This window comes from Astyanax mexicanus, chromosome 17 (genome assembly GCF_023375975.1).
Source record: "Astyanax mexicanus isolate ESR-SI-001 chromosome 17, AstMex3_surface, whole genome shotgun sequence".
Lineage (NCBI taxonomy): Eukaryota > Metazoa > Chordata > Actinopteri > Characiformes > Acestrorhamphidae > Astyanax > Astyanax mexicanus.
The window spans coordinates 13914281-13938182 of NC_064424.1; the positions used below are offsets into that span (position 1 = coordinate 13914281).

The 23902-nt window shown below is 37.8% G+C and overlaps 2 protein-coding genes across 2 annotated transcripts in view; one reads left to right on the forward strand and one right to left on the reverse strand.

The window, feature by feature from the left end:
- Positions 1 to 13048, reverse strand: part of ndst1b (N-deacetylase/N-sulfotransferase (heparan glucosaminyl) 1b) — a 162226-nt gene extending 149178 nt beyond the window's left edge. Inside the window, exons 1-2 of the mRNA XM_049466033.1 lie at positions 12921 to 13048; positions 6703 to 6963 (exon numbers count right to left, since the gene is read on the reverse strand). The gene's annotated coding sequence lies outside the window, so the exon portion shown is untranslated. The remainder of the gene's footprint in view (positions 1 to 6702; positions 6964 to 12920) is intronic.
- rbm22 (RNA binding motif protein 22) lies at positions 12986 to 23899 on the forward strand. Its single transcript, XM_022676161.2, has 11 exons — positions 12986 to 13118; positions 15152 to 15205; positions 17282 to 17311; positions 17463 to 17595; positions 17772 to 17872; positions 18259 to 18431; positions 18581 to 18781; positions 19169 to 19333; positions 20469 to 20557; positions 20944 to 21075; positions 23127 to 23899. Exons 1-11 carry the CDS (start codon positions 13065 to 13067, stop codon positions 23273 to 23275), a joined length of 1281 nt encoding a protein of 426 aa, XP_022531882.1. The 5' UTR covers positions 12986 to 13064; the 3' UTR covers positions 23276 to 23899.
- The last annotated feature ends 3 nt before the right edge of the window (positions 23900 to 23902 follow it).

Consider the following 23902-nt stretch of genomic DNA (forward strand, 5'->3'; position numbering starts at 1 on the left):
AAAATAATTTATAAACAAACGAAATATTTAATATTGAGCTAATAGCCCAAGTGCAAAAATACAAAATCTGTAATAATCTGCACTGCACAATTCAAACGAAATAGCCGTAACGCAGCTGCGCTCCTGCCCTGCGATGCAGCCGAAGCCTGGTGTGAGGCAGCAGAAATTCTGGGGTGAAAACTACATAACTACACAACATAAGGAGACATAATGCACTCCAAATATTCAGGAGGGAAGTGAAATAAATGATACTGTACAGATATAATCTGTATCTAGTAGATATTTAATGAGAAATAAGAAGAGTGTGAATAAAAAAAAAAACAGACGCCTATCACAGACTTCTTGAGCCTTGAGCCCGAACGGCCCGAGGAAAGGGGTGAGAAATATATTTTTTTCGGGGCCGGGGGTCAGTGGAAAATTTTGCTGTGGATTAATTCGTCTTTTTTTTTTAAACGAATATTAGAATATTCGCTACCAATTACTGCCGAATATCCTGAGCTCAAAACCGCTATTCGAGCCAGCCCTAAAATAGATCTATGGATGGAGAAGGGGGAGGCGGACAAGCTCCTCCTTCAAAAAGTCTGCTCGGAAAAAGACAGGTTAGCTGTACAATGACGAATTATACAGGCAGCATATGTTCACTTGTTATGCTGTATTTATGGTTTATGTAGAGGTTGTGTGTAGGCTGTATGGTTTGAAGAATAAAGATCTGTTACCAATAAATTTGTGGTGTTTTTTTTTTTTTTTGGGGGCGGGGGGGGGGTGGGGTGTTTTGGGGTCTCGCGGTTAACCGCAATATCGCGGTGATGCGTCAGTTTTTTACCGCGGTTATAAAAAATCAATACCGCCCCAGCCCTACTCCTCACACAGGATTGAACCAGTGTCGTCACGGTCGCGATCCAACACACTACCGCTGTACCGGCTAGTGAATTGGGACACAGTTGGGGGAAAAAAAAAAACACCCTTATAAGGAGATAGGGAGCCAAGAATGGGCGGAAATTAAAGTCACGCTGAGTGCGACAGAGAGACACGGGGGGGGGGGGGGGGGGGGGGGGGTATGTAAACAAAAGCCTACCAGAAGCATTTTAATTTTTATTTTTTTCTCATTATCGTTCATTTCAGATAAAAACAACCTCATGGGAAAGATGTTTTATGCTTGGGGGCCACATCTGGCCCATAGGCTGCCTATTGCCGACCAGTGCAGTACATACACATTCCATACATTTCATCTGACTTCTGAATATATTATATATTAATTTACTGATTATTTTTAAAAAGTGCTGCTAGTGTGGATGAAGCTATTTTAAAAAACGCAGACAAAAACCTGCAAGTATGTGATACACTACACTGATTAATGGTGGTAATGATCAAAATCTTAATAAGTAACTATTTTTTTGCGCTCCCATCCGTAGTCAATCAATAAATAAAGTAATCAGAAAAAAATTAAACGACCAGTTTTAGTATATTTAACCTATATTTACACGGGAAAGAGGTCAGAATATTCCCAGCTGTATACAACAGTGCTGCTCATGCAAAACACTGTTTCTCTAGGATTAAAACTTGCATGTAAAGCTAAACAATGAGATATATAGCATATGGATGGAGATAAAGCAGAACATTTCACCTATATTTCTATATTTATTAATGTATACCGGATTTGGAGTTTGCTTTTCTCTCTTATTTGAATTTTCCATAACGCACTATTCAACCTTGCATGTAGCATGTAGCGCTGTCTTCAGGGCAGAGCCTATGTCTCCACAGGAGGGACTAACATGAACACATGGCTAGACCAGCTATGAACATAAGAAGAAGAGCACAACACACACACAAAGGGCATGACTTCATTCTCTACCTCTGGATTAAAATTAGCCTCTTTCAGGGTCACATGGCCAGAAATTAAACCTGTATCTGATCTTGGACCATACATGAAAGCGAGCTGAGCTAGCTGTGTGCATTCCTTTGAAGCTCTTTTGGTTGGTACCAACCACTGCTTACTGGGTACTCCCCAAAAAGACCTAAGCTTTAAGAGACGTCCTGACCCAGTTCTCTAGCCATCACTCCTGTGATTGACCCTTGTTGAAGTCAATATGCATATACCACTTCTTGACAGGTAGCTGCCTCTGTAACAAGATAATCAATGCTATTCACTTCACCTGTCAGCAGTTCTAATGTAACGGCTGATCGATGCATACTGCAGACTCATTATTGTGGAAGCTGATATTGATTAGAAAATGCTATACAGTGCAGGCCTAAACGCTTTCCTGCAACCTCAATAAGTAGCTACTTAAATAATTCTTCAAGCTTCTTCTTTTTCTTATATGCCAACTCCCTGCTAAGCTCTGCCAAATCAATTCTGAAGGGAAGGCACATCTGATGAAATAAAAGCCGGCGCTGCATATTCTCTCAGACAGAGCTATAATATTTTAAAGAGCCACACAGCCTCAAAGTTCACCTCTCACAGGCCAGAGCCAATAACCTCCGGCAGTATGGAGGCTTCTATTACTGACTGGAGGTCTTACTCACACTGCCTGTAGCACTGTCCACAGGGTCTTCACGTCTTTATTCAGAAATTTGATAGTTATCTTGCTGGCTGTAGGGCCCAGCCATTCATTTCCATGCTCTCCTGCCCTCTCTAACTCGCTCACTCACATTCAAACCAAGGAGATGTATAGCCAGGCGAATCCGGCATGGGCATTTAAGCCTCTGCCTTTTCAACTGTGCCTACTCAGATTCCACTTTTTCTTACTGTAGAGTGTGTGTTAACCTCTTTACACCTATGGAGCCTTACCACTGAGGAAACCTGAGCTGTGAAGTATGATGATAACCACCCAATCATCACAGAGAACTGAAAAGCTATACATTTTTAAAGGTGTCCTTCTGCTTAAATCCCCTTTTTTTCTTTGTATAATCCTATAGCATGCTGCATATGAGTTGATCAGAGAGATGTTAGGTGTTCGCATCATTGTTAAGCGAAGTTTAAGGGTTAACTCTTCCTAGCACTCAGTGCTATATCTTTAAACTAAGGCTGTATCTCTGAAAACATTTTGTTCTTTGAGTTTTAGAGCTGTAAAATTGACTGTGAGGAAAGGTAGGTTTTGCGTTCTATGCTGCAGTGATGTTTTGCATGTATGGATATTTATGTCTTTCTTCAGAGACCTCTAATACAGTGATCTAAAGCAGGTCTAACTACAAACACCTGAGAATTTTTTCCACAAAAATGGCTCACATGGCACCCATTCATACTAGAGACCACAACTAGACATTTTAAAATGAATGGGAAAAAAAAAAACAATGGAATGAGACCTTTAATATTACTGTACTCTGACTAATGTTGGGCGTTAGAATGGTAGTACTGTATACTATGATATTAAAATATTTATAGAACAGAATCTCTTTACGAGGGTGTTATTTTAGAAATACGATGTTTCTTATGTGCCAAATTTCTGCTCAGTTTCTCTCTAATACAGGCTAAAATAGCTCATTTATTCATTCATTCAATTATGCGCATTTAAGATAGCCACAGAATGGGGTCACTCACTAAATTTGAGTCACTCTCTGAAAACGGGGGGGGGGGGGGGGGGGGGGGAACAAAACAAAAGGTCCACCATAGTTGTACCTTTAGGTGAAACCACTAAATTTGGATACAGGAGTCTGTGCAAATTGTGCCTCAAAACATTCACTCACTCCACTGTGAAGGTGTGGTTATCTCCAATCACACCCTTCAGTTGTGGTAAATTACCCTACAACTGCGTGCACAGACCTGATATTTGCCTCATTTAGTAGCAACACTGTCTGCAGCGTTAACAGTTAGCCTGTCAGCTAACATTATAAGACTTCCCTTTTTCAGACATGATTTGTGACCATTAGTACTTAGGTTAGTGAGTTAAAAAAAAGCTGTACTAAACTGTCTGAAACTCCTTTGAACCTTTAAAATCTATGAAAACTGGCTGATTCTCAGATTATGGGTATTAAGGTTTAATTATAAAATGATAAATGTGATTATTTCAGGTATCCCTAAAAAAAGAACAGGTTTAAACCTGAAACAATAAAAAACAACAACATAGGCCATGGTTTAAAAGCTCTGGTCTTGGAGAGCAGGTGTTTCCCCATTCAAACACAGCAGATTCAACTCCTATGATGGACAGACAAGGTAAAAGTGGAAAAACCCTGGTTTATTCTACACAGCTGGTTTATATATGATCTATATGTGAGGCCTGAAAAGCTGGGCTTCTCTGAAAGGTGCTTAGTCTATCTAATAATCTTCATAAGATGCTTTAAGTCTCTCTTTACTTTATCAGCACTTCACATGGTTTGGCTTATAATGCAGCTTAGGCTTATTTCAGAACCTAGTCTGACCATGTAAGCATTTTAAAACATTAGTTATCCTAATCAGATATAGATCTATGCCTGCTTCTCATCATGCCCACAACTCACACCATGTTGCACAATGTGGCAAACCAGCCAATATGTGGCACCTTCCTCGGGTCTACAGATTTTGGAAGCTAGCCTGACAACAGATTTGCAGGGCTTGTAAATGAGTTATAGAGTAAGACTGTATTTTAACAATACATCAAGATCTGGGCTACTCATTTATAAAGCTAATCAAACACAACAGATGAACCACCGTAATGTTAGTGACTGTGACTAAAGAATACACCTTAAAAATGGTCCACACACTCTGCAGAACTATCAGCAAACTTTAAAGCATTAACAGCATACTGTTAAACATGCTCATGTAGTTCAGCTAAATTACTATCTATGGTTCACAACAAAGCAACATCAGTAAAACATCCAATCACAGCAGAAACTGTTGTTTCAGTTGTTTTCAGATATTTATTTCAGATATATCAAAAAAATGAATTACATGGAATCTCTCACACTAAAATATCATTACATTTTATTATGTCCAGTAGAAATTGTAATTCCATATATCTACAACGTAATCCTTAATATTTAAGACTTGGATATCAATATAATTATCACTAGTTATATCCTGAATTGTAGATATCTAAGAACTTTACTATTTCTAGTGAACATGACAGTGTACAGATATCTGGAATTACAATTTCTACTAGCAATATAGTAACTGTAGGACTGTGAAAGAAGTTTTGCTATTTACAGGTAAATGTTTAAGCAAAATGAACACATTTTATTCTATAAACTACGGACAACATTTCTCCCAAATTCAAAATAAAAAGACTTTCATTTAGAGCATTTATTTGAAAATTACAGTTTTTATGCATCTTGGCATGTTCTCATCCACCAGTCTTACACACTGATTTTGGGTAACTTTGTGCCACTCCTGGTGCAAACAGTTAAGCAGTTCAGCTTGGTTTGATGGCTTTAATCATCCATCTTTCTCTTGATTATAGTCCAGAGGTTTGCAATTTGGTAAAATCAAATAAACTCATTATTTTTAAGGGGTCTCTTTTTTTCCCAGAGCTGTATGTATATTGTGACTGGTATGAATTTCAAGAAGGATATGTTATCCAGGTAGCATGACTACCCAGCACAGATTTATAGATTCATAGACCTGATATTATTACCGGCTAGAAAGCATTTCATATCTGAAACTAGTGTTTACATTAGAAAAACGACATTAAATAGGCCTTTAATATGGGGTTTACTACTACCGCTGGGACTTTTATCACTGGTGTGATTTTAGGCTAAAACGGCTCGCCATAGTTCACTGATAAACTGCCAAACGAATGAGATGAGACTGGCTTAAGTGTCTTAGATAAATACATCGGTGGGATTGCGAGAAATTAAGGGCTAATTTACCTTGAAACTGATAGTTAGCCAAAAAGCTATAAATAACATATAGTTAATTTACCGCCGGCTAAACAAACTAGCTAGCGTTAACTAGCCAACTAACTGTTAAGCTAGTTAGCTAAATGGCTAGCTAAATCTGTCCTGTCTGCCCTATTTAATAGGTAAAGCTAGCTAGTTCGCTTGCTAGCTAATGGTTTCTGGCAAATCAATGCTAGTATAAAGTAGCTAGCAATCTGTACGGGTTTAAATATCATACATACAGAGAGGTATCTGCTAGTTGGGTAGGTAAGCTAGTCAGCTAGCTATCTAGGTTAACTAACCGACCAGCGACCATTAAACAGTCAAGTTTCCTAGCAACACAGCTAACCTATTAGCTAGCCAGCTAGCCAAACACCCAAAAAGTAACTTAACCCCAATGTAGTATTGTGAGTGAATGAGTGAGTGGAAGAGTTAGCTAGCTAGCTAGACTTTCAAGCTAAGCCAGCCAGCCAGTCAGCTAGCGATTAATGCACATTAACGTCCGTTAGCTGCTTATGGTTCTTTAAAGCTGCAGACAGACAGCTGCCTAACTATGCAGCACCAAGCAGGCAAATGAAGGGAGGCAGCCAAGTTAACTAAGCTAGCTAGCTTGTCCGGAGGTAACGTGGACCAGACTACTATTACATTTCCACATTGTTCTCTCTTCGCTCTTGGGAGATGATATAGTGTAGCTAGCCGGCTAGTCAGTCAGCTCTGATTATTGGGAATTCACCCAAAACCGAGTTGACCAGTTCTGGCATGTGTTAAAGCAACCAGTTAGCTATTTAGCCAGCGATGCTACTACACAGAACGTTAGTAAGGGGCTGCTAACGTTTAACGTTTCTTCGAGAATCGCAGCATCGCAGGCAATGAAAATCTTAACTACAAATTCTACAAGACCAATGTGCTCACCAGTTCAGAGTCTCCGTCAGAAGAAGCAGCAGCAGCGGGGTGTTTGTAGATAAAGCAGTGAATGAATATATCCAGTAGGAAATGAATGATATTAAAGCTGCATCTGTGCGCTTGCGTCTCCTCTGACTCCAGAAGAAGCAGCAGAAGTGGGGCGTCCCGGCGGTTTAAGTGTAGAGAGGTTTTCCTGCTGGTAGAGCCACAGATCAGTCCTCCCTCTCTCCCTCTGTTCCAAGCAGCCCCGGCTCTCCGCTACAAACTCCACTGGAAAGAGGGAGGGAAGGAATGAAAGATGCCGCTAGAAGGCGATAGTATGCCGTTTCACTCTCCAATCAGGAGAGCTGTTAATGAATTAGCTGTGGTTGTGCTTCAGTTACACATTCAGATCTTCTGTATGTAGGTCCCATCTTTATTTCGCTCTGTCTTCACCCTCACACTGTACAGTATATGCACCTTACTCACTGCACTATAGCAAAGAACGTTCACTAAACCTTTGAATATGATTACATCTTTCAGGGTTGTGTTACCTGAACAGGGATTAAGCCTTGTCCTAGTCTTAATTTTCCTTTAAATAGGAAATCTTCATTTAAAATGACGTGTAATCCCTGTTTGGAAAACTGTCTATATGTTGATGGTGGAAAAAAACAACCTATACAAAAACAAATTTTCTTTAAAGGTCTTATTCTATCATTTTTGTCATTCATTTTAAAATGTCTAGTATGTGCTCTGTTTTTTGTAAAAAAAGGTGCTCTGGTGGGTCTGCATAATGCTGCTTTAGTCCAGTGGAGAAGGAGGGACCATCGAATTTCAGCTCTTGCTCATGAAAATTCCTGCATGCAAACATATCACCTTTGATGGGCTAACAGCACTGTGAGGCAGCGAGATGGACAAAAGTTAGACACTAAATAAAGAACTTTTTTACTCAAATAACAGCCTTTGCAATGTCATATGTTACTTTACAACATGTGTTATGCCCTGCTAAGTGCACTTCAGCAATTGACCTAGCCTTAGAGTTTCTGTAAAATGATCCTAATTAAACCTATGTTAACACACAAGTGGGTCCAGAAAGTAAAAATTCACCCCAGAGTTTTGTTGGCTCAGCCGCAGCAGGTCCGCCCAGGCAATTGAAACAAAACCCTGGGGTGAATTTTTACTTTTACTAGTGTAAACACAACTGTTTTAAACATACACCTACCTTTCTCAATTGTATTTTACTGGTTGTGTTCCATATACACATTCTAACCGTTTGTTCCTCTGTAGCTCTGAATTACTGGACAAAGCATCTAACATGAATGTGTTATTTGCACAAATAACATAGGAACGAACTGCCACACTGTTCCTAGCGCTGTTAACTCCTGTCTGAAGAGACGTGCCTGGCTATGTGGCTTAAGCTCTGCCTGTGGGCGGTCGCGAGCCAAGGTGGACGAGGCCATGAATACTTATTCACAGGTTGACGTTGACACTATGCTTTTCCTAATCAACTTGTTTTTTTTATATTTTTTTACTACAACAGACTATGGAGGTTGAGGAACAGTTTCATGTGCAGGATCCTCAGAGAGACCTATTGTATTTCACAAAAAACAGGAAAAAAGTGATTTTAGTGGAAGGACACCTTTAAAGGCTTTGAAGGTTTGGGGCTTGTAAATACTCTTACAGTACTTTTAGGTGACAGGTGCTCCCCACAAATAAAAAAAAACAATAAATGTTTTAATAACAAAAGCACTTTACAAACAAGATATATACACATCTTCATATGGACAGTAGAGGCGTAGTGGTCACAACACCAGGCCAGCAAAAACAATCACTTCCTTAGTTTATGTTTTGATATGTTATGTTTTCCTTTAGGTGAAGGCAACAGATAGACATTGAGGAATTGAGATGAGATGCTGGTCCTGCTGAACAACATCTTGCATGCGGTCGTTGAGGTTTTTAGATGGTGGAACAGATGGATGCCGGTGTTTCAGGGTGTTTTGTGTCTATGTTACCTTCTGGCTCTTTTCTTTGAGTTAGGCTTTTATCTTTACCGAACCTGCCTGACACTGATGGAAGTTCGACCATTGGGCTCTTCACAGACCAGCTGCCCACCGTCCAGATACTGCTACCGGCCTCAGGCTAGTTGGACCAGCCTCCAGTATTGACTACACTAAATTTCACATGGATTCTGAGTATTCATTTTATATAATTCCTGTCATTATTCTTAACATACCTGCTATGAATATATTAGTATTCCCCAACTTGAAAGCGACATATGTGACAGTACAGTGATTTTTTTTACCAATAAAATGTAGAGTTGGTAACTGACCAGAGGAGGATAGTGAGCCTCTGTTCATGTTTATTCCTCTAGCTTTGATAAAGTACTTCCTTGCCTCTGCCATCTTTGGCTTGCTCACTGGGGTTTTATGTTTTATGATGTTGTTTTGTCTTATAATTGATTTCTGTAAAGCTCCTTTGCAACAACACAGTTTATAAAAAAGAGCTATCCAAAAAAATCTGCTTAGATCTGGTTTGATTTGTATTTATACTTATAGACATACATTTCCTATATGTAAAGCACAGATTTTGGTTTAGCAAATGCCTCTTTCTCTCCTCCTATAATCTGAATCACTGAGGTATATATAGGTATAGCAGTGACCCAAACTAGACAGAGGTGTTCACATATCTGGCTATTCATCTATGCTGCTTCAAAGAATCCATCTTTTCTCACTATAGAGTGTCCTAACCTCCTCACCCTTACACAGCTTTACAGCTGAAGTAATCTGAGCTCTCTCTTAACCTTTGAAACTAACCACCCCGGACGTATCCTCTTTCTCAAAGCCTTTATGTGCTTGAAAAGATATTGGATGACCACTGCAGTGTATGATCAAAAGAGGACAAAAGTGTTGTAATGTGTGCATGAAGCCAGTACTTCTACAACCCTGACTTTATTTTTGAGATGCCTGAACATGTCTACATTTTGGAAAATCGTAAAATTAGAATCCTTTTGTGGAGCCTAAAGAGAAATAAATGAGATAAATGACTGGCCCACATATGATCACTATAGTAATATAGCCTAATGAACTGAATATACAGCTCTGAAAAAAAGAGACCACTTACAAAATGATGGGTTTCTTTGATTTTACCAAATTGAAAACATATGGAATATAATCAAGTGGAAAATCACAAGCCATCAAACCATGCTGGAATGCTTGAATTTTTGCATCAGGAGTGGAATAAAGTTATCCAAAAGCAGTGTGTAAGACTGGTGGAGGACAGCATGCCAACATGCATGAAAACTGTGATTAAAATCCAAGTTTATTCCACCAAATATTGATTTCTGAACTTTTTTTTAAAACTAAAACAACATGTCCATTTTATTCTAACATATACCTATAAACAGCAAAATCAGAGAAACTGATTCAGAAACAGAAGTGGACTCTTAAATTATTTCAGAGCTGTATTTGGGGTGTATTCTGTTAAGTTTCTATTACACTCTATTTCTATTTCTATTACACTATTACACATATTTTAGCATCTGTATAACATTTCTGTATGCTACTGTATTGCTAGTTTCCTCACCATTAATGTATTTTAAATATTAATTTTTTTTGCTTAAAAACTCAGGGTGCTTTTGATTTCAGATTTGCAGAATTTGACTAAATCTGAGCAGAACGTCATATGATAGCAGTTTGTAAATTATTTATGATGTGTTACCTTAGGGGACACGTATGCAGGAGGCCTAGTACACGTATTCACTAATATATTAATCCAATATTTGAACAGTATTTTGTATAAAACCTGAATGAAGGAAATGTATGACTACCTGATGTAGTGTAAATTACATACAAAGCCAGAGTTAGGGGTAAAGAAGTTAGCCGTACAGCTTGAAAGTATACCTTTATATTAAACACTGTTAATGTACTACTAGAAGTGTAGTTTCAAAAGAAGTTTCCAAATAGTGACAGTGATCTCCTGGGCTAGTTCAGGTCACACAGTAGTTTACGGGACGGCCTGAATGAAATGTACTTCTGCACAAAGGATTAAATATCCTCAATCATTTCTCGTGCTTCTATGAGCGAAGCCTCAGGATGAGTCAGGCCAAATATCAGCGATTAGGAATCATCACTAATGCAGACATAAGCCTGACTTAGAAAGTACTTTATGTTATGATCAGTGGGCAGATGTGCTGGGGGAGGAGGGGCTAAAAAAAGTCATCCACTTAGAGCAGGAGAAATGTTTCACTTCCTTTTAGATGAAATACTGACCTTAAACCACCAACCAGTTTGCTGTGTTTCAGTTCTGTTAACTTTTTAAAATACTGATACATTTTATATAGGACACCAATTTTTGTTACAGTTGAAGAAATTATCTTATTTACCTTTTGCACTCTCTAGATGGCCTTTCACTTTCACATTATTGCCCCGTTATAATAATTTATTTCTAATTTTACCCCAGTTTCTCCCAATTTTGGAAGGCTAATTACATAATCTCCATTCATAGAAATCCCCATTCATTTTGTATATTCATTAAATACTGTCAAAATGTAGACGGCAATTACATCCTACCAGACTACTCAAGTTTTAGAATTAATATTTTAGACATTGCATAGATGTGCTAAGCTCCTGATACTTTAAGGGTCCTTTCAAATGAACTGCTTCGTCTTATATTGTGTCCAAAACAAGAACTGCATGTTTGTTATCTAGGATTTGAATGACAGGTTGGGATTGATTCAGCCAGGGATTCATTGGTTTGTTTACTCAAACATCCAAGGTCTCAAGCACCTTTACCAACATTTAGGTTCAAAGGCATTAAATGTTTCTCCTTTCCTGCTTTTTTATTGGCAAGCTTTTGGCAAGTCTGAACTTTGTTTGCCGAGATAAATCATTACCTTTGAAGATCTTGCAGTCTCTTCATCCCTGTTCATACAAGGTGTGCTTTGGCTGCTGAAAGGGAATTACAGTGATTTTCTTCAATATCAATCTCTAAGGCAGGCTCAAATCAAGAGTGATGAAGGGAGAGATTGCCGTCTACATACCCAGAGAAAGCCTGGACAATTGTGCTCTCTCGGACTCTTCCTGCTGATGGCAAAGAGCATGATCTGGGATTCAAACTGTTGATTTTCGGATCAAGGTGAAAGCAGTGATTGTTTGAATTGCTCAAGTTTAAAATGTTCCTTAATCGTGGGGTAATTTTAGAAGCTTTTTGTAAAATTACCATTCCATAAAAAATACACCCTATACTGGTAGACTAGCTCTTAGCCAGCATATTGTATGTTTTCTCTGGATGACCAGATGGTCTTGACCTGAATTTTTGTTTTTTGCAAGGCCATGTCTTGTGCCCAATTCCATTTCTCTTTTGTACTTATCACCTTAGAATAGAGTTACAAGAGGAAGGAGTGAAATCCTTCCTCTAGGAACTGGGATAACCCTTCAAGCACCCGATACAGATATGGTTATAGCAGTGGAGCGCTAAAGTTCAGCAACCTAGCTGCTGCTTAACCACTTAACTTTTGGGCACTGTATGTCTTGAAAAGGGGAAGGGTAGGGCAGCAATACATTATTATTGTCCATTCCTTAATTCATATGTGATGGAAAGCTGAAATAAGCTCTTATTTTATATTATTGTTCTGTCAGACCTTAAATGCTACAGCCTCTGCCATCTTTTGCACCATTTAGGTGGAATAAGAAAGTTAGCTAGACACTACTAGCGTTTTTGTGGTTGTTATGAAGAAAATGGCCATACAAAATTAATGTGTGTGTGTGTGTCAATTTTTTCAGTAAATTTTTACATTTCATTTGGAAATAAAGGGAGCAGTCTGGAGGAAGAGTGGAAAAACACATAGTTCAAGCTGCTTGAGGTCTAGTTTGAAGTTTCCACAATCAGTGAGGGTTTGGAGAGACATATCATCTGCTGGTGTGTTTTCCCAGAAAACGTTACAGCGTTACTTGCTTTTCTCTGCTGACAACTTTCATTGAGGTGTGGATTTCATTTTCCAGCAGACTGCCCACACTGTACCAAAGTACCAATTGATATATCATTTCTAAAATGGGATTTCTGGGTGAAATGGGATTGGGTTGTAATATTTGTAACCATTTTGGGTAATTGAATTTCCTTATTCACCTCCTTTATGTAACTGTTGGCTGTATGTTATTGTTGTTGCGACATAGCCATGCAAAACTAGAGCCCACAGTAGTCATAAACATGCGCTGAGCTTTTGAAAAATGTGGAGGAATCTGATAACCTACCTGTACTCGGGGTCTTTTGTTTACACTGTGAGCTGTATCAGTCCTCCTGTACAGCAGGCGGCGGGTTACAGACTCTGCAGCTCCTCCAGCTTCAGGCGATCAACAAAAAGATCATTTCCTCCCTTTACTCCTTACTACCGAAAAATGGCGACGTCCCTGGGAGCTAACACATATAACAGACAGAACTGGGAAGACTCGGTGAGCATAAGATCTAATCTAATATTAATTTAACACGACATTAATCAGAATATTGGAGGCCCGTTTTCCGCAGCTCTGTTTGTATACACAGTTAGCCAGCTGACCAGAGAATGGGAGACTGCTGGAGGCAGCGGTAACGGTAGCTCGGTAGCTTAGCTAACGCTAGCTAACTGGGATGTATAATGCGTGCTAATGTAATGGTAGAAAGCTGGGTAGATAGCTAACAGCTAAGCTAACTAGCTGGCAATATTCCTTACATAATTCTTTTACTAACAAGCTTAGCTAGAACTGCAAAAAAAAGCCCTGTCCTACATACTTTAAATCGCTATTACTTTAATCTGAATTAGATATCTTAAACCCGTTTAAATAGTGTTTTTTTTTAAGTAGGATAGCGTTAGCTATTTTAGTTAGTTGTCTAGCGTTAGCTAGTTAGCTAACTACTGTAACGTTACTTAGATTTGTACAGTGACAACACGACCTAGAAACGTAACCTAGCTACCTAGACATCGCTAAGTTAAATATCTAGCGTTATTTTCTGTTTTGGGATATGACTGGCTATCTGATGTAGTTAGCTATTTAGTAACTTACAGATTTGTACAGTGATAACACGAGTAAGATAGTACCTAGACATTGATTCCTCCCTAAAATAGCATTATTAGCTAGCTTACTAGCTACTAGCTTATCTAGTTAATCTAGCTATTTTGTTATTTTAAGAGATTTCTGGTTAACTACTGTAGTCTATTTAACACGTATTTGTACAATGATAACACGAGCTATACATTTACCCAGATATCGACTGTAACTATAAGAGCATTATTAGCAAGCTTACTAGCTAGTTAGCTGTTTTGGGGGATGACTTGTGAACTAGTGTTGCTAAGTATTTTGTACAGATTTGTACAGTGACAACTGTAACTAGCTACGTAGTTAAAATTGCACTATTGGCTAGCTAATAGCTATTTTGGGAGCTGTCTTCATAGCTAGCTAATATATTTGGTTGAAGTGACAACACGAGGTAGGAATTTACCCAGACATCAACTGTAGCTAAAATAACACTATTACCTAGTTACATTTTATCTTTCACCAAACTTTCAAAATGAAAGGTTTCTCCTGAGATATAGTTTTAACACTTTTTTTTGTTTGTTTTAACATTAATTTAGCTAATTGGTCCTTACATAGACTGTTCACAGCTTTAACGCCTCTTTTTTATTAGCATAAATAAAAATAAAATAAATAAAACAATAGATCTATTGAACAGATATATTAAAATAGCAAAACAAAACACAAATAAATAAATTAATGGATTTTAAAGTATTTGTAGTAGCACAGCCAGCATCACTTGGTCCAGCATACAATTAATACGTCTGCAATTATCAATTTAAAATATCGGCCGATGCTGATTATTCTAAATAAAGCAAATATTTTATTGGCCGATACTGATAAAATGGAGATATTATTGTGCATTCCTAGTTTTTGACAATTGATAAATCATTGCAAAACATTCTCTCTTAATGTACTTCTACAGGGTTGTTCACTGCAACAAAACTATTTAGGTTATGTCTCAGATGAAGTATAATAGGTACAACATGGGACATTTGCTGTGGGGCTACAACTAATTATTATTTTTGTGTCGATAAGTCATTATTTCTGCCGCATAATTCATTGCCTTAAAATAAAAGGAACAGATGTATGTGGGATTTAAAATCCCTTGAAATGCCAAGAAGGTGATTAAATGTGGAAAGTGCTGATATTTAGTGAGCAAATATGTATATAATATTTACATATTTTGGAATACATTTTGGATAAGCATCTCAACAGATACTTTGAACATGGAGTGTATTAGCAAGCAGTAACAGATCTCTGTGCAGTAATCTGCAGCCACTCTGTGTTATAAAATGAAAAGCTTAATAATTTTAATGTAATCAATAACTCTACATTTTATATATATATATTTTCTAAATGAATTCACTTTTATGATCAAACTGTCAGTTCTTATCTCTCTCTCTCTCTCTTTTTTTTTTTTAAAACATATACAGGACTTCCCTATTCTGTGTCAAACATGTTTGGGTGAGAATCCTTATATTCGAATGGTGAGTATTTAAGAATTTCTAATACTGTGCTTAAAGCCCCATCCAGGATGCTTTAAACCTTTATTAGGGTTCAAGCACCGAAGGTGCGTAGAACCCTATTGTTTTTGCTAAGATTTTTCTTCTTCTTATTATTATTATTATTATTATTATTCTTTTTCTCCTGTAAAAACAGTTGTGCAGCCTAAACCGTAAGTCATAGAGAAATGAAACTTGGTAGGTAGATGTAGGATCAGTGCATCTCGGTGGACAACCAAAATGGCACCGATTGGTCAAGTGGTGGCGCTATAAACAAGGAAATTCATTTTTCACAATTTTCTCAATAACTCAAAAACCATAAGACCTACATTCAAAATTCTTTTTTTGATGGATTCCTTGGGTCAATACCAACAACTTTCCAATTTGGACCATGCACTTCCGTCTATATAGATTTTGTGCTAATTTGCATAATATGCAAAACCTACTTTTGCTAACTAGTCCTAGGAATTTTGACCAATCCTGGCATGTTTGGTATCAAAACACTCGTGAGAGCATGCGCTTCAATATTCATTAAGAAAAAGTTGAAATATGTAAACAATATGGCCGCCATATGCAAATTAGTCCTTCCGGATATATGCCCCATTCACTTCAAGAGGTAAATTTGGAGCACTGTTTCTCAGCAACCGTGCAACCTAGCAAGTTGAAACTTTGCATGCAGAATCTATCATACAGCCTCTAAAGGATGTTCAAAGGGCAACTTAATCAATCAACATGGCTGAACACCATCAGCCAATCAGCATTCAGCAGACATTTTGGCAGGCTGAATGTTGCCCAATCTGGATGATATTTGGCAGTTATGTTCAGGTGGAGACACTGTAGTGACCTGCAAAGTGCTGAAACAATCCGCCCACTGGGGGGCGCTGTTCCAAAAAAACGAGTATATGTCAATCATGCTGTACTATTTTGACATCTAATTGTTTTTGCCATATTTAGTACAGTGGCTCTGACAAATTTCTCAATACAACTATGTTTAAAAAGTGCTTTGTTCATTCATAATTGCTAATTGTTTGAAAATAGCTATATTGAAACTACTCTCTGGATATTTGGCCTATCACCTCCATTTCAGTCTTGCTGCACACTGTAGAGTCTCTAGGTAAATGTTCATTAAAAACATTTGTGAAAATTTCACATACAATACTCTCCAGGCATCAAGCAATCTGTGCGTCCTTGGAATTTCTAACCTAAATTGCTGTAACTCTGCAGTATTTGCTGTAATCTCACAATGTTAAAGACCTCTGTACAATATCACTCTGATGAAGCGCCATTTAATACAGAACTAGATTAAGAATAACTTGACATTACATGTCATATCAGAACATTCACTCCTTTGTGCCTCTTCTCAACATTAATAACAGGTGAAAGACTTTTGATCATTTTAAATGTGACAGAATGTCTCCAATTGTGTTAGACCTTCTTACACATCACCATCCTATGCTCTAGTAGGCACCATTGTGCTAGTTGGTGCTTGATGAAGCGCCATTTAATTCAGAACTAGATTTATAATAACTTCGTAATTACATGTCATATCAGAACATTCACTCCTTTGTGTTAATTTAAACTTGTTTGGTCAAACATTTCAGCTTGTTCTGCAAAGGTTCAAAGGTCAATCTGAATACCACTTTGTGAACATTCTGGTTGAAGCCACCTGATCAATACCAATAACATGTAGACACCTTTTGACTAGTTCTAACTCACTTAATGAATATCCTACAAAGTTCACTAGATTTACATGTGAATTTAAGCACTGATCAGGTTGAAAGGCCTCTGCTCAACATTAATAACAGGTGAAAAACTTGATAATTTCTAAATGTGACAGGGCATCTCCAATCATATTAGACCTTCTTACACATCACCATTCAATGCTCCAGTAGGCACCATTGTGCAAGTTGGTGCTTGAACCCGATGATTGCCGCTTGCGGCTATATTTTTGAGTTGCTATTGTAGTTGTTGTGGTGGATCAGATCATTTTATTTTAATATTAAAGTGTTAAATTTAATCAAAAGCAACAGGACACTAACCATGTTTCTTTATTTTCAATAGACCAAAGAGAAGTATGGAAAAGAGTGCAAGGTAAGATTGTAAATTTTAAAAGGCAATCCAGTTAAATCTGATATTGTTTTCATTATCAGTTGATTACAGGTACAATTCTTTCTGGTTGATGTTTCAGAGCATTGGCAAACGCATACAGCTCTTTACTAATATTTCCCCTATGATGTTTCAGATCTGCGCACGTCCCTTCACTGTGTTCCGCTGGTGTCCGGGGGTCCGAATGCGTTTCAAGAAGACTGAAGTGTGTCAGACGTGTAGTAAGATGAAGAATGTGTGTCAGACCTGCCTGCTGGATCTGGAATACGGTAATTCAATTGAGGGCTTTAATACATTTATTTTTACTGTCAACAGTTTCTCATAGTTTACACTCACTCTTAACAGTCAGGTACATTTTGTAAGAAAAAAATGCTATGAAATTAAAATATGATTATTCTAGCTAATGATTTGTTTGCTTTATTGTTTCTTTAAACAATTCAACTAGGTTTACCAATTCAGGTCAGAGACACGGGTTTATCCGTCAAAGACGATGTGCCAAAATCAGACGTCAACAAGGAGTACTACACGCAGAACATGGAGAGAGAGGTAATTGATTTTGTTGTTGTTATTATTAAATTAAACAGGTGAATTAAATTATTCAGTTGACGCAAAACGATTATATTCCAAGTTGTTTGGGCTGTTTATTTTGGTTCATTTATTTTGAGAATTGAGCACAACATAAAATACAGCTGCCAGATTCAGATCTAGTTTAAATAGTGTAATACTGCCCAAAATATTATATCTTTTTTTTAAATCAAATATTATTACAGTGTTATGCTATATTGTCAGATACTAAAAAGCACACCCTTATTGAGTGGTCAGTGCAGATTTTTATGTGCCTGCTCCTGGTTTAATGCATTCAGAGCAGTTACATTCCTGTCTAGTCTGGTTGTTTTGCAATAACCATCACCTCCTTTCTGTCTGTTTCCCAGATTGCTAATTCTGATGGCACACGGCCAGTGGGTGCTCTGGGGAAGGCCCCTAGCTCCAGTGATATGCTGTTGAAGTTAGCACGCACCACACCTTACTACAAAAGGAACAGACCACACATCTGCTCTTTCTGGGTGAAGGGAGAGTGCAGGAGAGGAGAGGAGTGCCCGTACAGGTGAGCTGGCAGTCATACCTGCACAGATTGTTTGCAGGAGCATTGCGGATGTTGTGTATGAGGGCAGTGCAGTATTATCCTTACTAGACAGGAACATGGGTGGTGTTCCATGTGTCTTAATGGTGTCCCTGTTTGCTGTAATACCACAGACATGAGAAGCCCACTGATCCTGATGACCCTCTGGCTGATCAGAACATTAAGGACCGTTACTATGGAATTAACGACCCTGTGGCTGATAAACTATTGAAGCGAGCCTCCACCATGCCTAGACTTGACACACCAGATGATAAATCCATCACCACGCTTTATATCGGAGGACTAGGAGACACCATTACAGATTCAGAGCTCAGGTATTATTATTTATTTTAATATGTGTTTTTTAAATTGATATTTACTTATTGATTTTACAACATATTAGCTAAATATAAATGAGAAATGAATGGTGTTATTATAAATGCTACAACTATAAAAATTATAATGTGCCATGAAAAAAAATGACATCCTTTGTAGGAGCAATAGACTTTTAATTGTTTTAATTATTAAGAATGTTCAACCATTTGCATTTAGATCTTTAAATATCCTTAATAGCCAATGTTTAACTGTAAGCAAACTTGCATTATTTGCATTAATTGTATGTGATTTTGAACAGCGATCATGATCAGAACATGATTTTTTTTTTTTTTTTTTTTTTTTTTTAATAAATAACTCTGATGTCCTGTCTTGGCTTTTTCACTTAGGAACCATTTCTACCAGTTTGGGGAGATCCGAACCATCACAGTAGTGCAGAGGCAGCAGTGTGCTTTCATCCAGTTTGCCACACGACAGTCTGCAGAAATGGCTGCAGAGAAATCCTTCAACAAGCTCATAATTCACGGCCGACGCCTCAATGTCAAATGGGGCAGGTGAGAAATGAACGCTGTCATTAAGATGTGAATCAGGGGTTTCAGAAACTTTGTGGTATCCAGTCAGTTAAATTATTAATATCACTTAAGACTAATGAATCACAGGATTGGAGTTAAGCATCATGTTTTTCATTTTTTGTTTCAAATACAGTCATATGAAAAAAGTTTGGGCACCCCTATTAATCTTAATCATTTTTAGTTCTAAATATTTGGGTGTTTGCAACAGCCATTTCAGTTTGATATATCTAATAATAACGTGCGCTGTTTTGTTGACCGATGCACAGTGACACCATCTGCAGCAAAATGATGCTGCAGCTCTTTGGAGGTGGTCTGTGGATTGTCCTTGACTGTTCTCACCATTCTTCTTCTCTGCCTTTCTGATATTTTTCTTGGCCTGCCACTTCTAGGCTTGACAAGAACTGTCCCTGTGCTCTTCCATTTCCTTACTATGTTCCTCACAGTGGAAACTGACAGGTTAAATCTCTGAGACAACTTTTTCTATCCTTCCCCTGAACAACTATGTTGAACAATCTTTGTTTTTAGATCATTTGAGAGTTGTTTTGATGAGCCCATGATGCCTCTCTTCAGAGGAGATTCAAATAGAAGAACAACTTGCAATTGGCCACCTTAAATACCTTTTCTCATGATTGGATACACCTGGCTATGAAGCTCAATGAGGTAACCAAACCAATTTTGTGCTTCAGTAAGTTAGTAAATAGTAGTTAGGAGTATTCAAATCAATAAAATGATAAGGGTGCGCATACTTTTGCACCGGTCAAATTTTGGTTTATTGCATATTGCACATTTTCAGTACAATAAACCTCATTTCAATCCTGAAATATTACTGTTTCCATCAGTTATTAGATATATGAAACTGAAATGGCTGTTGCAAACACCCAAATATTTAGAACTAAAAATGATGAAGATTAATAGGGGTGCCCAAACTTTTTCATATGACTGTATATGTATGTAATAAATATAAATATCCTGAAAAACAAACAAAATAACTAGCATTGAATAATCATTTGTGTTGCCTCTAAATGGCTGTCTGTGGAACAGATTAAGTGGATTTCTGCACTCAGATATTATAAGTATATCTTTAAGAGTCACAGCATGTTGTCTTTATGTGGAATAGGTCCCAGGCAGCACGAGGGCGGGAGAGAGAGAAGGACGGCGTGACGGAGAGTGGAATGAGGCTGGAGCCTGTGCCAGGCCTCCCAGGAGGTAAGAGCTATGGAACCTGCTTCTGGGCACTCACTCAAACACAAACTCAATGACTGTTAAAAGGATTATATTATCCCTTAGCTTTGCACAAGGCAAGGAATGGTAAAGGGGATTTTGTTAAACGGCTGTGAAAACCTTGAACAATGCCAGTGTGCTTCTTTTTTCACTTTCTTTTATCCAGTAATTGTAAGTAAGAAGAGTGTTGTAGTACTCCTATAAAATGTATGGCCTCTACATAAAGCTAGGAATGAAGTTCTAGAACACATACAGTATACCACATTTATCCTTTAATAACTTGATGATCCTTTTAATACATTTTCTGTGTTGTGTACACTGTTCTGTAAATGCTCTGTGTAGTGAATAAAATCAATGCTTTTCTTCAACAGCCTTGCCTCCACCCCCTGTGTCCGAGGACGATACCTCAGCCAACTATTTCAACTTGGGTCCTAACAGTGCTCCTGCGGTCCTTAATTTGGGAATTCCTCCTCCACCTGGTGTAGCTATGCCTCCACCCCCAGGTATGGATTTTAGCAGGTTTATGATAAAAAATAAATAAATAAATAAAATAAAAAAAATAGTTAGATTGCATTACTATTTAGAAGAACAGTAAGTGTTACCAGGAATAATAGACTGTTATGTCTGTATTTATTGAGCTAAACTTATGGAAGTGGTTGTGTGGTTGTAGAGGTTCTTAATGGTGTTCTGTGTTAATCCATCCCATGCATCTTGAATGTTCCTGCAAATTTTGCAGTAGGGATAGCGTCCCACACGTTTTTAGCCTGGGAAAGGAAGAGCTGCTGCTTGCAGGACCCCGTTAATGTAACATTTAGCGTTCCTGTAATGCAGGCCAAATTTGATTAGACATTGACTCCAAGGCATGACAAAGTTGATAAAGGTTGTTCGCTGACTACAGTGCCTCCACTCATGTATTCCTTATACATCTCCACCAAGACAGAAGCAAAATGGCACAGGGTCATCTTTAGTGATGAGCTCTGCAGTTGTATTCATTGAGACAGATTATAGTAGGACATCATTAGGAACCTCTTCTGCTCTTCATTTTGAGACACTACATGACGTTACACACTATGTGTAGCTCAAGAAATCTTGCAAAGCCTGACATTCTAAGTGTATTTGAAGCAGGAGAACTATATGGCATACAGTGTAATTTTTTTTTTTTATTATCCCCCTTATTTTGTTGTTGGCTTTTTTGGATAATGTGCTGATATAGTGAATATATTACATTACATTACATTACATTTGGCAGACGCTTTTGTCAAGTACAATGTAAAATAAGTTTAAAGGTAAAACATCTTTGGATAGGGATAAAAGGAGGTCAAAGGGGAATAATAGGATAGAGGAGTGAAGGAGGGGAAGAAGGAAATGAGGTTAGAAGTAGTTAGTGTGTTAGAGGTGTTAAGAGAGTAAGTGCTCTTTGAAGAGCTCTGTCTTCAGGAGTTTCTTAAAGATAGCGAGAATATATAGTTGCATTTAAGTGTTCTGGGCTGCATGTATCCCTAAATAGAAAATATGCCGAGTTAGGTGATTTTAAAAATGAGGAAAACGCAGCAATCTGCAACACACTGTGAACTAGTAGATTATTTATAAGTAGTTTGTTTATATTTATACTAAGACTTTTTCAGAGTTTTTTTTTTTAAACCTTCTATTTTGTAAAGAGCCCATATTGTGCATATTTAATGTCTGTTTGTCTATGGGGACCGGCTTATTAGGTTTGTGTGGTTTAACAAACCAAAGCCCCATCACCTTTCCCCACTGATTTGTTGTGGTTCTTTTTATGTAGTTCTGATTGGCTAGATCCTATTTTAGCTTGTTAGAAAAGCAGCTTGCTGCATTTTATAATGTTGCCTGTGTTCACATACTACACCAAACTGTTTTATTTAAATATATATGTATATATGGCAAATTCACATAAACTGCACAAAATAAGTTATACAGCTATTTATCACTAATTAAGCAGTTTCTTTTCTTAAAACAGCATTTTTAGATGTGTAGCAAAGAGTTTATTCCAGTTGATCTATTAAAGGTCTCCTTCTGCTAAAATCCACTTTTTCTAAATCCTGTCTTTCTTCAGAGACCTCTAATTCAGTGAAATAAGGCAGGGCTATATAGAAACATCTGAGCACTTTTTTCCCCACAAAAAACGTCTCACGTGGCATTCATTCATTCTAGAGACATTTTACAAACTAGACATTTTACAATGCATGAAAAAAAACAATGGAATAAGACCTTTTAAACACTACTCCTACTTAAATATCTGTTCCACAAATGACAGTCACCCACCAGCAAATTAAAAGTCTTGTGAAGAGCATGCCAAATAGATATTTCATCAAATAGAGATTTCACTTAAATTATTTAAAAAGAAAGACCGGATTTACAAAAAGTGCCTTTTAGCGGAAGGAGACCTTTAATAGAGTGACTGGAATGAACTCTTTGCTATAAATAGTAAAATCAGAAAAAAATGTGTAATATGAGGTGACTCTTAATTTGATCTGGAGCTGTATGTGACTGTTGTGTCTTCTGTTGTTTGACATTTTCTCTCTCTAATTTGCAGGTTTTGGCCCCCCTATGTTCCACTCCATGGATGCTATTGCCCCACCCATGCCCCCTCCCATGGGCATGAGGCTTCCAGGTCAAGTGCACTACCCTTCCCAGGATCCTCAGCGCATGGGTGCTCATGCCGGACGCCACGGAGGAACCTAGATGATCAGAAAGCTACCTCACTGATGTGTGCAGGAACACATTCAGGCTCTGCCTTTCTGCCACTGCCCTCATGTTATGTCTTTTTCATCTGTAACCTTTTAATGGACGGACTTTTGTAGGTTGATGCAGGGTTCTAGATGCCTAGCATCACAAACCTATACATTTAGAACTAGCTTCTGTCTGTGTTTTAGTGTTTTTTTTATCTGGACTTTTTAAAGTTTAGATTTTGGTCAACCCTTTATTTGTAACCTTTATTGTGTTGTCATTGAATTTTGAGTGTGTAGAAAGGATAAGTTTTTATTTTCTTTCTTTTTTATAAAGAATTGTGTCATGCCTTTTTAGACAGTACTGTTTTTTAAAAAAATGAACAGAACTGGTTGAAGTGACCAATAAACACCACAAGAGGACAGTGTTGACCAATCTAGAAGTCTCTAGGATTACATTGTCTGTGATTTAGGAGCCGCTGCATGAATGCAGACCAGCCTATCATGTTCTGAATGCATTTGTCACGTAAACCCATATGGCCAGTGCAAGATGTGTCAAATATTGAGTTTTGTTTCTGAGCTTATTTTGTCTTTTAAGGTGTTCCGTGTTGAATTAAAGTATCTCCTTGATTTATGCAAATTC